The following is a 14,752-nucleotide window of genomic DNA, read 5'->3' on the forward strand; positions in this document are numbered from 1 at the left end:
ATGCTTATTATATATGTTTCAACAATGACTTTGTTCCGCTGATAGTCTTTATTTCTGGAAGACAGAACTGGAAAAGCTGTTGATAAAATCGTTGTAGCCCAGATGGAGCCTCTCATTGTGTGGTTTCCTTTCATCTCAAAATAGATGTTTCTCTGTGACACAAAGTGCTTCTTTTATTGCTCCACCTCTTCACTTTCAATTGGGAAAAACCTTGACCAACCAAGACCTGGGTGAAAGATAACTTTGAATAGAAAACGAAGTAGCTGTTGCACTGCTACTGGATTGTAATGCGTACTAATTGGGGAATACGAATGAGTGATTAGATTGACACGTTAAGAGTTATATGAGGTAAAGCTGTTCAGTTTTGTGTGCACATGTTAAGGCAGACCAGACTGCAGTGATTTGATTTGGAGCTGCAGGGCAGACGTTGTTGACTAACTCTGACTTATTAGCAACTCTTGATAAGCTCGGTTGAATCACACACTGATGCAATTGAGAGGTCTGAAGTACAGTGGACCATTCATGTGCACCCCAGAGAAGTATTTGCCGCTAATCACTACCACCTTGTACAACAGCGAAATAATCCACCGAGGCACCAAATGTTGAAATCCAAGACAGATGCTGAATGCAACAAGCCGACAGAAGGCACAAGGGCAGCTGGATCAGTCAAACGTCTGCAGAGAGCAGCGAACCAAATCCTCCATCTTGAGCGAGTTCTACCCAGATGCCCTGTGTCATGTGCAAATACCTGCCAAAAAAGGGTACGGATAACATACAGCCAACTGCCTGTGAGCTGCCGTGACTGCAGCAGAAAGGAGCGCGGACTGGACTGAGGTCATATGCCTGCTGAGCAGATGTTGCCCTGCGCGACCCAAACCACACATGGTCCGGCAACCCTGAAGAACCTCCCCTTGTTCCCTCACAAACACCAGACCTCTTCAAATTTAACTGCCTAATTTGTCCAATTGTGTAAATTGCACTGTTTATGACTTCGCACAGTCTTGACAGTCGGCTTGACAGCCGTTTGTTGGGTGTCATCACCTTGGTTGCAGCTGGTGAACTTCAACTGCCAAACATCAGGAGCAGAGCGACAACTTTCAGTGCTCAAGATCTCCGCTCCCCTCAGTTTGGCACTGCCACCACGCTACATACATCCAAGATACTTCAAAGGATACAAGAGGCATTGTAGGCGATATCTAATCCCCTAAGCTCGCTGGAAGGCGCCATATCTCTGGGTCCAAGTGAGAAGTGGCGAGCATTTGTGTCCAGATAACAAAGTGGTTAAGACAGTAGGCTGATTTATCTTCAGCCACCTACTGTGAGATAAAACTCCCAGAGGAAATGTTTGTTAAGAAAATAACACAAAAGTGGGTCAGGACCTGGAGAATACTCTTAAATCGACACGTTTGAAAGGAGAAACAACACAATTCTCTTTTTACAAATGAAAAGTTGAATACTTACAGACTAAAAAAACTCCCCTCCTCACCTCAGTGAACTTTTGATGCTATGGTCTTACTTGGTCTGGTATGACCAGCAGCTGGCTAATGTTAGCTAATGTTAGGAATCACAAGCTAAGTACGGCTATAAAACACACATTACTGACTTTACTTTGACTTTACTGACAGTAACTGACAGCTCTACTTGTGCTGCTTTTAGGTTTTTAAGCATTATCCCATAATTCACACTTGTGGAACCAAAAATTAGACAACTTTTAAATCAATCATTACAAAATCTGGGCTAAATTTACAGACATAATTGAAGAGCCGCTGCTTGTAATCAAAACTTTAACTGGTCAAAAACACTGATCAGTTTTACTCTTACAAGTTCATAGATGTAAACAAAACCAACAGAAACAAAAAAAAGTTTGCGAATATATTAAAAAATGCTTATCGGTTTGAGTCACGCTCACAGTAAGTGAAGCAGTTTCATCATGAAGACCTCACAGGGCCGATCACCGTCTTCCCATTTCATTGTAAGGGTCGATAAAAACCTTGTTTTGCTGTACAACACTCTCAAGGTAGTGAACACAATAAATAAGCCCCAAAGTTTCCTCCCTACTGGCATCTTACACACTTTTCTGTTGCAATGTTGACAAGCTCAGCGGTGACTAACTGGTAGTTTAGCAGAAAAGAAGTTCAGATTCCCATCAGCCTCAGCAGCACTTTGTGTTTAGTGTTAACACTTTCACACTAAACATGATGATGATGATGATATACAAGATTGCAGGCTTAATATCAGCACCGTGTGCCAGCATTGCTTACATTATTTAAACTTTTATGACAATATGGAAGAAAGAGGAGGAACATACCAGGGGCTAAACTATATATCATCATATTTTTAGCTTTTATTTTGCCTCGTTTTATTTATTTATTTATTTATTTTATTACCAGCTCATGATATATGAGCACCAAGCTGGTGTAACTGCACTTAAACTCTCCCTGAGGGAATAACTGACTGAGAAAAAGTGAAGGAAGTTAAGACACAACTCCCACCTCTATTCATGCTAAGTGCAGCGGAGACCTTTTCGTATTTGGCTCTGAAGTTGCGCGTCAGTGAAGCCCTCCCTTCACATTTCTGCCTGTGTTTTTTATTAGGAATCAAAAGAGGTATGCTGTTCTACTAATTTGGCTGTGAGGATCGCTTGGCATGTTTTTGGCACTCGAGAGCATCAAGAACTACTGCTGAACATATTTCATCATTTTGTGAAAAAGCAATGGCTTCAAGCTTGTTTTTTTGTTTTGTTTTTAGTCATTCAGGAGTGCAAACAAGCAGCAGTAGATAAAAAAGAGCTACCCGGTGGACACAGGACTTCAAAGTGGGTCGTCTAAATGAGAGGGAATGATCCACAACAATGGGCTCACAGATTTGCTGTGGGGAAGGTACAGGTGGCGTGGCAGCCTTAATGACAGATATTACACTGAGGAATCAAAGCCGCTCTCTTTCTCTTTCATACATTTTGGCAGCAGGCCTGAGTCTGTGCCGGTGTCTAAAGATGGTACCTTATATGGCAGCAAGAAAGCCGGAGAAGAGTTATATTAGCTTGGGGCTTGTGAACACTGGTTCAGAGAGCTTCAGCAGCATCTGCATGATAGATTACAGCTTGCATATGTTAGGCAACATCAATGTCCATTCAACACATGTAAAAATGACCACGATGGATCATTTTATGGTTAAAACAACTATATTGAAGGATAACATGATATTTTAAGGCTGGGCCCTATTTTCACATATTTTGGGTTTGAAATGGCTGGTAGGTATAAAAGCTTTAGGAACTGGTCCAGTAGATCACTTAAGCTGGCAGCAGAGACCAGGAGGCAATAGGCTAATGTTACGATGGCTGAAGTGTAATCCGAAAAGAGCTTGTTTTTGCTACTGACAGGCTCAGATTGTGATTCAAAGTGTCGGACAATATTGCAGAAATAGACCAGAAATAGCTGTTACAACGCTTGGTTCAAAGCCACCAAACTCCATTGACAAAAACAGTAATTTTATAACGGAGGTGCTGGTTTACCGCTGTCTCATTTTGTGTTATTGTTTGACTTTGTGTCATTGTGTGTTACACAAAGATTGTATTGGATCCCGACTAACCCTTTAAAACGCCAAACTAACTAACTGATTGAGGCAGCAGTGGACGAGCCACTCCCCTTGTTCTGCGATGTAAAATTACTATTTTTGTCACTGGAGTCTGGTGGGTTTGAATAGCGTGATTCTGGTTAAACAAAAAGGATCCTACAGGTCTATTTCTTTAGAGATCCTTTCTGCAATATTGTCAGACACTTTAAATAACAATCTGAGCATGTCAGTGGCAACAACAAGCACTTTTAGTGGACATACCTTGATTTAGCACAATTGCCCCAGAGGATTACATTGCATCCTTTACAGCCGCCCGTTCTCGGCTGCTGGCTGAGGCGATCTATCGGACCAGTTCCAAATCTTTTCATACTAACCATTTTGAACCCTAAATATGTAAAAAAAATTAGGTTTAAAAATAGTAAGCTTTAGAGCTTTAGAGCCATTTGAACTGAAATTAGAACGATTTTTACAATATCTGGTGGATGCACAGGCATAAAATGTGGGAAGCAGCTTCAACGTTGGCTCTAGCTTTCACAAGGAAGTGGGACTGAAGAGAGAGGGAGAAAGTGCAGCGGGTCTCTCTGCTTTTATTGTCATCCCCTAAAAGGGTTCATCTCAGCATGTCGCTAACTTTTCACACAGAGATTGGGTTTCCATCGTCCTAAGGCTCTCAGCGAGGTGCACCAGCAGCCTATGAAGAGTCTGGCTGCGGAAGGCAATTAGCAACTGACTTGTTATCGTCAACACAGAGGGCTTCTGGGAAAGAGTGGAGGGTCCAACAAGATCTAAGTAGGTCAGTTGGAGCCCTCGCTGAGCTTTGGGGGCGGCTCACTATCAACTGAAGCGGCCGAATTAACTGTACCGCATTTTTATTGGGGTTCAATATCGGTGACACCACGAGATTTAAGAGAAAATCCATGCAGGTTTACATTTCGTAGAAAAATCTCAGCTCCTATTCCAACCCCACCCGGTCTCATTAAGAGGATGTGACCACAACAGTAGAGAGTCGAGCAAACAGGCTATAAAATCACCAGTCCAGCTTTTTGTGGTCCCTTTTTCCTTCTCTCATAAAAACCCACCGCTCCATTTCAAAGACAGCTCCAGTCTCAACAATGGCTTGCAGATGTATAAGTGAACAGTTACTTGAGGTAAATTAGATGTTATCTACACACTGTAAATACTCTGTGTCTAGACTCATACACATATTTCTGTGTATACTGTATCATATTGGCACGATCGTGTGTTGAATTAGAATCGGGCTACATTAAAGGTATAGTTCAACATGTGTGGGATTATGCTTCTGGGCTTTCTTGCAAAGGTTAATCTCTATAAACAGATATCTTCATAGAAATGCATATAATTCTTTTAAAAACCCTTCTAAGAAGACTAGATCATGATCAACACTGTACATCAACACCGTTTGGTGGGTAATTTCATGAAGTGGGCCGAAAATACTCAAAATTTTGATGAGCTACGACATTATCAACACTATTTTACTGCTGCTGTTTGCACTCAAATTTAAAAGAAAATGCACAATAATAGTCTCTGGGTCGCTGCATGTATGGGCATAAATGTATATAAATAACTGTACATCTTGTTTTCACTTATTTTTAACATAACAAGTGACCTGATACCTCAATATTTCAAGTAGCTTGTAGGAAATGGAAATGAGTGGCACGGTATCAGAGCATTCAGCGAAGAAAACATAATTTCTGCCTCATAAATAATCTGTTAAAATCTGTGCATTGGCTACAAACTGAAGATCACCCACAATATTACTTCATGAATTAATTGCTGACTGACTCCTGAAAGTGATTTTAAAGGTCGTAGTCGTGAAGTGATCTTTATCTTCATGTAGATGATCCACCATACCTGCTCCACTCGGATCTCGTACTCCCCGTTGAGCTTCTTCCCTCGAAAATACTTCGCCCTGCAAAGAAACGGAAGAGAAACAAAAAAATATGCTTGTTACTCACAGAGCCTTTTATTGAATTAGGTAAATCTGCAGATGTGACATTTCTACAATGAGATCAATGATAGTATAGATTCCTATATTGCAGGGACGGATTCGAAACACACGTGTGCTCCAACATGTGGACTCGTCCTCAGCACCGACGACTAACAGTCAAAACAACCTTAAAATATCTTTTGTTTATTTGATTGAAGGAGAGCTGAAATTTCAACAGACCTTCCAAAATACCTCGTCAGCGGGCAACATACTGACTCATATTTTCCATAATTACAGAATCTGACCTCGCCGGGCTTCAAGTAAACAGAATCTCTTGGCAAAGAGCAACTAGTGAAATATAGTGCTTTTAATAAGGAGAACTCACTGGGGATAGTCCCTGTGTGTGTGTGTGTGTGTGTGTATGGTCAAGGTGAAACTAAACCCTGGTGGCTGCACTGAATTGATATTTCTGTTCCCGCTACCAGAGAAAGACGCCACCCGTCGTCTCACACTGATCTGGAGTTTAGGAGCCGTCTGATGGTCACATTGCAGATGAGACCTGCAGGGACCGATAGATGTATGTGGATTCTGTCATACATTTATAGGTTTATAGGTGTAACTTCACCTGGACAGGACTGTCTTCTTCACATGCTTCTTATTGTTTGACGTTCATACAGCTGAACAGATGCGCTAATTATTTAGTTTTGGTCAAACCTGAGATGCAGAGACATCCACACCTACTTTTACCATCATTACTGCAAAAACAAAAACCAATATTTGTGAATATGAATATTTGTGTTCAGCTTTTTTGCTGAGTCAGATTGTTTCCTGATTTGGGAAATCACTTCAACTAAACAGTGACATTTATTTAAAGGAGACATATTCTGCTCATTTTCAGGTGTCTGGCTCCGTCCGGTGATGAGCTCCGTCATCTCCAAAGGGGAAACACATCAGCCGAGCAACATGCTAACACTGAATATGGTCACATGATCGACAGATGCCTGCATGTGACATCACAAGTGGGGCCAAAACTAAACCGCCTGTTTTTAACGCACATTTACTGAAAGATGGAGCAGAACAAACACAGAGAGTTCGAGAGTCTGTAGACACACCAGGGATACATTTTAATGTTAAGAAGACATTAAAAAGCGCTCTTTGTATAATATGTCCCCTTAAACTCACATTGGAGTGGATTCTCTGACGCACATTTTCAGCTAATTTACAGCCATGTTGTGTCCCAGTGCTCTTTGGGCTCAGTGTTGAACTCTCCCCCCTTGCAGGCGTGGGACAGTTAACAATCTGTTGAGGGCTGCAGGCTGGAGCTGTGTGCCGCGGAGGCTCTGGGCTACATGCTTGGAGGCCTTTGCTTACTGGGACAGGCTTTTCGGGATTTAGGGCCCCTCTCGACCTACTCACACCAAAACACATTTTCCTTTGGCGGCGTTTTTCCCCTCGCAGCGTCTCACCAAACAAAGCTTCTTTCCTCCTCCACTTATCTTCTCCACATCCGCCTCTTTGTTTTTCATCTACCTACATCTGTCCCTTTAGGTCCGTTCATTAATGTTCATTACGACCACTGAGGGGGGATCTTATTCTTAAGATCTCCCAGCTGTTGGACTTTAAAGATCTGCATCCCCTCGCTGTCTCATTCTCTGTAATTTTGGAAGCCGTGAATCTTCAGCGTGACTGACCTACATACTCGACAGGCAATGCCCCCTGTCACCCTGGACCACCTCCACCACAGAGCACGAGGCAGGACCAGCGAGCTCACCGCCTAAAAATGACTGGTATGCGTTTCAAGGTATTGCAAAACATGTCGTCACTCCAAACGATCAATTTAATTTACAGGCTGCAGGGCTCTGGTTTGAACAACGGCTTCATATGTGTTCAAACCTAAACATTCAGCTCGCAACGAGGTCCGGGCTTTCCGTCTCCTGGTCGCGCATACACCCACTATACAAACACATGGAGCTGAATTCCTTTGTTTTACCATGAGAATATGTTCCTTCTTTTGTGTACCACTAATAGGAAGCGTATGAGTCATGTATGTGGACAAGACCAATCACCCCTCCAGGGTGTTTTTACAGTTATCCCTGCTTCTATTTGTATCCACTCCGCTAAACTTGATGTTGTGCTAATACTGCTGTGTTTACAAAGGAGATTTTCTATGCTGGAAACATATTTTTACATGAAGATTAAATTCCCCGTGTGTTAGTTTAGCTTGTGTTTTCTCCTGAGCACAAGGTTCCCAGTAACAGGAAACTGGTCGAGTTTCATCATAATCTGACTAGTAGTGTACTTATTGCCCGTCAAGGCCTTAAACCATCAACAGATCGGTTTTTGGCCACTTGGGAGCAGCAGAAAAACAATTATTTAAGTTGGAATGGCCAACTTGGTAGCAAGTTGCCTATTTACACATCCAGCAGTCATGGAGCAACATTAGCATTCATGAGACTGATGAATGAAAGTCCAATAGCCACTCCTTTTAGCTCAATTTTTGGTCTCCACCAACTTTTGAGGAACATATCTGGCTCTTTAGGCGCTAAAACATCCAATATATTCAGTATCTTATAGTTAAGCTAGTTGCAAATTCCCCATAATGCACCCAACTAATTATTGCTTTGTTTCCGACACTGATGACAATCCAACAAGAACTTTATTCTACACATATCGAGGCTTTTATACCCTCTCATGGAGTTGAAGAAGCAGCTTGTAATAATGTGTATAGACGGAGGTGCATGGCTGTCTTGGCCAACAGTGACGTTGACAATAACAAGGCCTGCAGCACAACAAGGGCAATTTGTGAGTGCAAACTGAAAGACGAAGCGTAAAACTGGAAAAACAACGTGTGATTTTCAAGGATACCTTAATGTGTTTAGCACATGTGGTGTCAGTCTGACAGCCTGTCTAGGACATCACTAATCCAATATGGTTTTTTAGTGCTGACACATACAGTGGTGCCATCTTCCTTTCAGATTTTGTCAAAGTTGCTGTGGACGTTCAACTACAGGATCCCTATGAGGCCAAACACTTAAAGCTCCCATATTATACAAAATGCACTTTTTACTGTCTTTCAAACATAAATGTGTGTCCCCTGTGTGCCTACAGGCCACCAAACTCAGAGTAAAGACCATCCTGCTTCATCTTTCACGTATGTAAACGCTCCGTTTAGATTCAGAGCTGCAGCAGCCATGTCTGCTATGAGAAAAATAAAGTGTTTTATGAACATTAAACCATGTAAACCAGTTCTAGTAGGACCTTCAAATACAAGTACGAACCTGAAAATGAGCAGAATACTGGACCTGAACATGCTGTTCATCACCAGAAACTTCTCGGTTTCATCTAAATGTCACCAGAGGTGTCTGGGATGTTCTGGTTTGAGACAAGCTGTCCTGATTGAGTAGATTACTGCCTTCACCTTTTAATTCTTTTTTTAAATAGCTCTGGTAGCTCCTGTTGGTGTTTGCGCTGAACTTTCGCCCTGTTTGTGAGGATCAGCACAGATTGGTAAATGCCAAAAGATTGCTCTGCTTTTTGCCCTTGAGACCTTCAGCAGCGTGTGGGCTCTCCTGTTTCTTTAGACAAAACATGAAATTAAAACCATCTTCATATGGCTCAGGGCAACCACAGTACTCTGCTGTGTGCATGAAGTAAACACTTTGCCAGAGCGAAGCTGTATTGAGCAATCAGATGCTCATATCATTCAGAACCGAGTGCAAACAGAGTGACAGCTTCCTGGCAAAACGTCTCACACGTCAGCCTGAGAGAGAGAGAGAGAGAGAAAGAGAGAGAGAGACATAGAGACAGAAAAGGAGGGATTGTCGTGGTGGCGGTGATGCTCTCGGATACTTTGCCTCAGTGCTGTGTACTGCTATTGTGCATCAGTCATTGCTGGAGGCCAAGACTGTCAGGACAGAGCAGCGTTTCCCCAGAGACCTCAGCCTCTCGGCTGGAATGCCCAAGAGGAAATTCAACCCCAAGACAGGGAGCGATGGATGGACGGACACCCTCAACTTCCACTGTGATACCTTCACTGCACCCTCGAGTCCGGACAGTTCAGAGAGACTGAGCTCACTATCGGACCAGTAACCCGTCCTGCAGCTTAGCAAAAGCTCAAATAAAGGTTCATGACACGGATATAAACGTCTGGCTCCACTGTATATTAACAGAATCTGACAGGGAGATATTTTCTTCGTACAGAGACTCTCATGCCAAGAAACAGCTGATAAGTTTGGATTTGATTTGGGAATCACACCTGCAGACTGACGATCACAATACAGTTAGTTGATAAGATCATCAGAAAAGTTATCTGCTAATTTTTGGTGATCAATTTGATAATTTCTTAATAATAAATGCTAAAAGCTACATTTAATGTCCCAGTTTTCAGGGGATTTCCTTTCACATTCTCCCTGATATGAAATGTGTTGAGAAAAATATGAAGTCTGCACTTTTGCAACACAGCGGCTTTAGCGGTGCCTCGGTGGATGGTTACAGTTTATTGTGATTACTTATCTGCCAGTGCAATAGAGTGAAGTTGTTTTGCCTCCAGATTAAACAGCTCTGCTGGCAGCTGAGGCTCCAGTTAAACCGGTGACCACAGATGGGATAAGATCAATGTTGATTTATGGAAATGCATGAAAAACACAACACATCTGCTTACAGGGTGACTGCTGGAAGACTCACTGAGCACCACATGGTGGCTTCGAAAATAAAATCAAGATTACATCTGGAATCAGTACTGAGCCGTCAAGTAAATTAGAAATTTGGCGAGTGTCGCTGAAGCTGAAGCTCGCAGTGTGCCTGTTTCCTCACGCTCCGTGAACCAACAGCAGTTGCCTAAAAGCAGGTTTCACATTGTCCTGAAAGCAAACGCTGTGATAGAAAAAGCCAACACTGTGTCACAGACACGTTGCCAAAGCAGCAGCCAAATATTTGGTCTTTTTTTTTTTTTTTTTTTTTTTTTACAAGCTGTACTTGTCTCAGGGGGTCGAGCTTTAACTGCGAAGCTACTGCTTCGTGCTCTACCTGCACCTTTTGAAGTGGCCTCTGACACTCAGAGAAAGCTCTCAGATTTATGGTCACTTTTTAAAGTGACCTTGAGGCAGACATGAAGAGTTTTGACCTCGGTGCTGTTGCCATCTTATCTTTAACTTGTGCAGCATCGCACACGCTCTCACGGCGTCTGTGTCAGGGATATCTTACATAACAGCTCCCACAGAAAGGCTGCATGTGTGGAGATAAAGCAGAACAAAGTACATAATCTGCTGCAGGCTCAGATGCTTCTTTTATATTGTTGTAAAGAAACACTAAAAGGTTCTCTCTGTGTTTACTCCAAACAAACGTCATCACTCTGTGTGGCAGAAAAGAGCCACCAGACAGAATGTAAAGAAAAAAGGAAACAACCAACCTCTAATACTGAAGCCAATATGAACCGGCCTAATGATGCATATGATGCAGTGGCCACTAGATACAGGCTGCAGGACTGTATTGAATGAACTGGGAAGCACAGTGGATTCTCAATCTTTACAAATTCAATAAAACGTTCAATAATAAAGCTTTTTACTTGACAAAAAGGTCTCAGCCAATCACAGTTAGCTATACTGGTCAGCTCTGAACAGACCTCTTCAACTTTGATCCATCTAGCAGCTCACTACGATGACACTGAGACAAGCCTCTGGACACCTCAACAAAATTTAACTGCACCCTTCACTTGTTTACATTTTGGCACCATTAAAAGCGCCGAACTGGCTTCTAGCAGTTCCTGTTTGCAGTGTACCCACTGACATACAGACAACTATCACTGGGGTGCTTTCATACTTAAGAAAACTTAAAAACATTATGATTCTAAGGGAAGTTCTGGACATCAGCAATGACGCTAATAATGATACTTGGAAAGTTTAAATCTCTCTCAATCTAGAAAAATGTGTTTATCGTGTCTGTGTGTTCAGATTTGACTGATTCAGCCTGTGTAGAGGAGCTAGTGTTGATCACAGAACATCTATAAGACCAATCATCCTGACTGTTACAACAGTAGAGGAAGAGTGTTTCATATGAACGTCAGACGCTGTCACAGATCGCCATCTGCTGGACAAAACCCTTCACTTCTACAGAGAAATGAAGAGCATGAGGAGAGCTGACGAGCGTTTCTCTGCCACGCTGAAGTTGAACTGCAATGACACTTAGTGGTCAGAGAAGGAACAGAGCGGGTTACTAATCAAATCAGACTAAATCAATGCAATCCATTTATTTTGTTTAGGGAAATGTAAATTAGGCTCAGATAGTTATTTACAGTGTCTGACAACATTAAAGAAAGGCTCCCTACAGATATAAACCTGTCAGATCCTCAGTTAAACCAGATACAACGGCCGTTGTATCGTGCTATTCAAACCCACCAGACTCCATTGACAAAAACAGTTATTTAACCTTGCAGAGCATGGGAGTGGCTGGTTTACTGCTGCCTCAGTTGGTTGGTTTGTTAGTGTTACTGTGTGTTACACAAATGCTGTGTTGGATCCAAACTAACCCTTTAAAACACCAAAGTCACACAACAACACAAAAAAACTAACTGATTGAGACAGTAGTAAACCAGCAACTTTTTGTCAATGGAGTCTGGTGGCTTTACACTAAGCGATGTAACAGCTATTTCTGGTTAAACATAAAGGCTCTTATAGATCTGTCTCTGTAGGGATCCTTTCCATAATGTTGTCAGACATTCTGAATAATAATCTGAGCCTGTCAGTGGCAAAACAAAAGTACTTTTAGTGCACTAAAAACTAACCAAAGGTGAGATTGCAGTGGATTTCATTATATTGTAAAAGGCGTTGCTGTTTCCGTGTCAACCCTGAACCTTCACAAAAATATATTTCTTTTTGCACTGAAAAGTGAACCAAACACTTTCCAAAGCCTCCGTTATTCTCTCTTTATATAAGTGACTGAGTTTGTTTAGGTGAATTAACACCCCTGCTGTGACGACGGCCCCTCGGTGGGTGAATGATCCTCTGACGACTCGTCTCACAAACACCAGGATGTGAAGAGCAACGGGCCCTTCTGAGATTTCAGCCTAGCCGGATTAAAGAAAAGAGGCCACCCGCCTTTTCAGAGTATTGAGAGCAATCTTGGTGCTTTTGGCAGGGCTGTCAGCGGGGCGCTTTAATTTAGTGATCATTTTTAGAGCAGAGCCTCACATACAGAGGCTTCAGTACACAATGATCCCCGCTAATTGTGTAGATAAATTCAAAGGGCTGGAAATAGCTAATAACAGCTTCACTCAGGTCGACTTACCAGCAAATGTCAGGCAGCAGAATAACAATTCATAAAACGGAACAGTGGTTTATTGATTCAGTAGGACAAACATGATAAACTGGCTGCTGCACGTCTGCAGCTCTGGAAATCAATGCCTCCACAGTTTGCAGCAAAAGACGGCTGATATCAGCCTCTAACGTGCTGAACCTGACAGATGAACCATCTCTTCTCATTGAAGTTCATTTACTTTGCTGTCATTTCCTTCCTCTTGTTACCATGACAATCTTCATACGAGCACAGAGAGCTAACGAATAAGGCTCCATACACCAAGGACGTACGAAGACGTTTCACGTCTGTCACAACTGAACCGAAGGACTGTTTTTGATTTAGCAGCAGCTGAGAAACAAAGGGAAGCAAAGTGCGAAGCGCTCACATTCTTTTTTGCCACTATTTTCATCATAAACCAGCAGATTTTGATGGTTAATTAACGTACTGACAGTGACAAGTTGCCTCCAAAACAGGAAGTACAAGACACGTTGGGGACTAAAACTTTGTTCCTCTCTTGCTGAGAATCTGGGCATAAATCAGAGGATGGAGCACAGATGTATTTTAAGTCCTGGATCAGTACTCCCACCACTTATTTCCAAATCTTCCAAGTGTCCACTTGTGGAACTGCACTTAAATAATCCCCTGCGGCCTGTAAAGGATTTTCCTGATAACCCACCGCTGTAAAAGAGACGTCTGTAGAACACCTCCAACTATAAACACAGTCAATTATAACTCTTTGTATCTTTGTAGTTTTTTTCCTTTAGCTCTCAACGAGAAAGAGAATCACCTCATTTCCCCCCAAATTATCAAACTATTCTCTTAATGATTTGTGAAAAACAGCATATTTACAGAGGTTGAGCTGATGTTAAAGCAGCGCTCACTTATTCAGTATAAACACACTTAACATTTGAAATTAAAAGGTCAAGCTGTCTTCTTTTATTTCCCCGGTGCTGCTCTGCTTCATGGAGATGTTACTTCCAGTCATGAAGACGGCAAGTGAGCTACAATGCTTACTGGAAGCTACATGCTAACACCATTAACGTCCACTCACCAGTCTGTGTGCTGATCATCGATGACCAGAAGGATCTTGGGCTTGCGTATGACAGGTTTGGGCGGCTGACTGCTTCCTGTCGAGGCTCCTTCGGCAGCTGTTGCAGCTGCTTTGGCGTGTGCAGCAGCAGCCACGTTCTGGGCCATCTGAGCGCTCTTCACCACGCTGGAGAAGGAGCTGAGGAAGCTCCCTGAGCCGGCGGTCGAGCCGGTAGCCGGCCCCGGGGCCGGGGCCGAGGCGGGGCCCTGGGTCTGACTCGGGATGCTCGGGGGCTGCCGCCTCTCTGTGGCCGGGGACGCAGGAGAGGACGTGGATGAGCCCGGAGGAGTCGGCCTCTGTAGATCCATCATGTAGCCGTTGGGGAGGTTGGCCACAAAGCTGCTGTCTGACAGGCGCCGGCGGAGGTAGTTCATGGTGACGGGCTGGTGGGTCAGTCAGGCCAGAGGAGGTGAAGGGGAAGAATGTGTGAAATCCTGCACAGGAGACAAAGCAGAGGAGAAAGAATCCCTATAAGTGTCGATTATTTGTCACAGCATCCTGTTTTAAAGCTGCTGCTGGAGAGCAGTCGGGTGAAAAGCTCCTTTATTTACTATTTAGTTGAGTGTTCACTGTCTGTTATGTGTTGACCGGCTAAACTCAGCATGCTATTGTTGTTCAGTCCCAACAAAATGTTTAATTCAAACAGGGACTGTGGTGCAGAGAACACCCAGGTTCATACACACCGAACAAAGGAGAGAAAAACATTCAACCTGGAAACCAAAGCAAAACAATGCACATCGTTTTCAGACTGAAGGTGGAGGAGCCAGGGGCAGTCATGACAGCTCCATCCGCAACAGGAAGTGAACCGCGGAGAAAACACTGATTAGAAACCAGAAGCAAAGCCAGAACGA

At 43.0% G+C, this 14,752-nt stretch overlaps 1 protein-coding gene across 1 annotated transcript in view; it reads right to left on the bottom strand.

Moving 5' to 3' along the window:
• syn3 (synapsin III) overlaps positions 1-14,275 on the bottom strand; it is an 85,643-nt gene extending 71,368 nt beyond the window's left edge. The window contains exons 1-2 of the mRNA XM_070853767.1: positions 13,863-14,275; positions 5,446-5,503 (exon numbers count right to left, since the gene is read on the bottom strand). Of these exons, the coding sequence (XP_070709868.1) occupies positions 5,446-5,503; positions 13,863-14,275 (471 nt within the window). The remainder of the gene's footprint in view (positions 1-5,445; positions 5,504-13,862) is intronic.
• Positions 14,276-14,752: the final 477 nt, after the last annotated feature.

This window comes from Pempheris klunzingeri, chromosome 22, assembly GCF_042242105.1.
Source record: "Pempheris klunzingeri isolate RE-2024b chromosome 22, fPemKlu1.hap1, whole genome shotgun sequence".
Taxonomy (NCBI): domain Eukaryota; kingdom Metazoa; phylum Chordata; class Actinopteri; order Acropomatiformes; family Pempheridae; genus Pempheris; species Pempheris klunzingeri.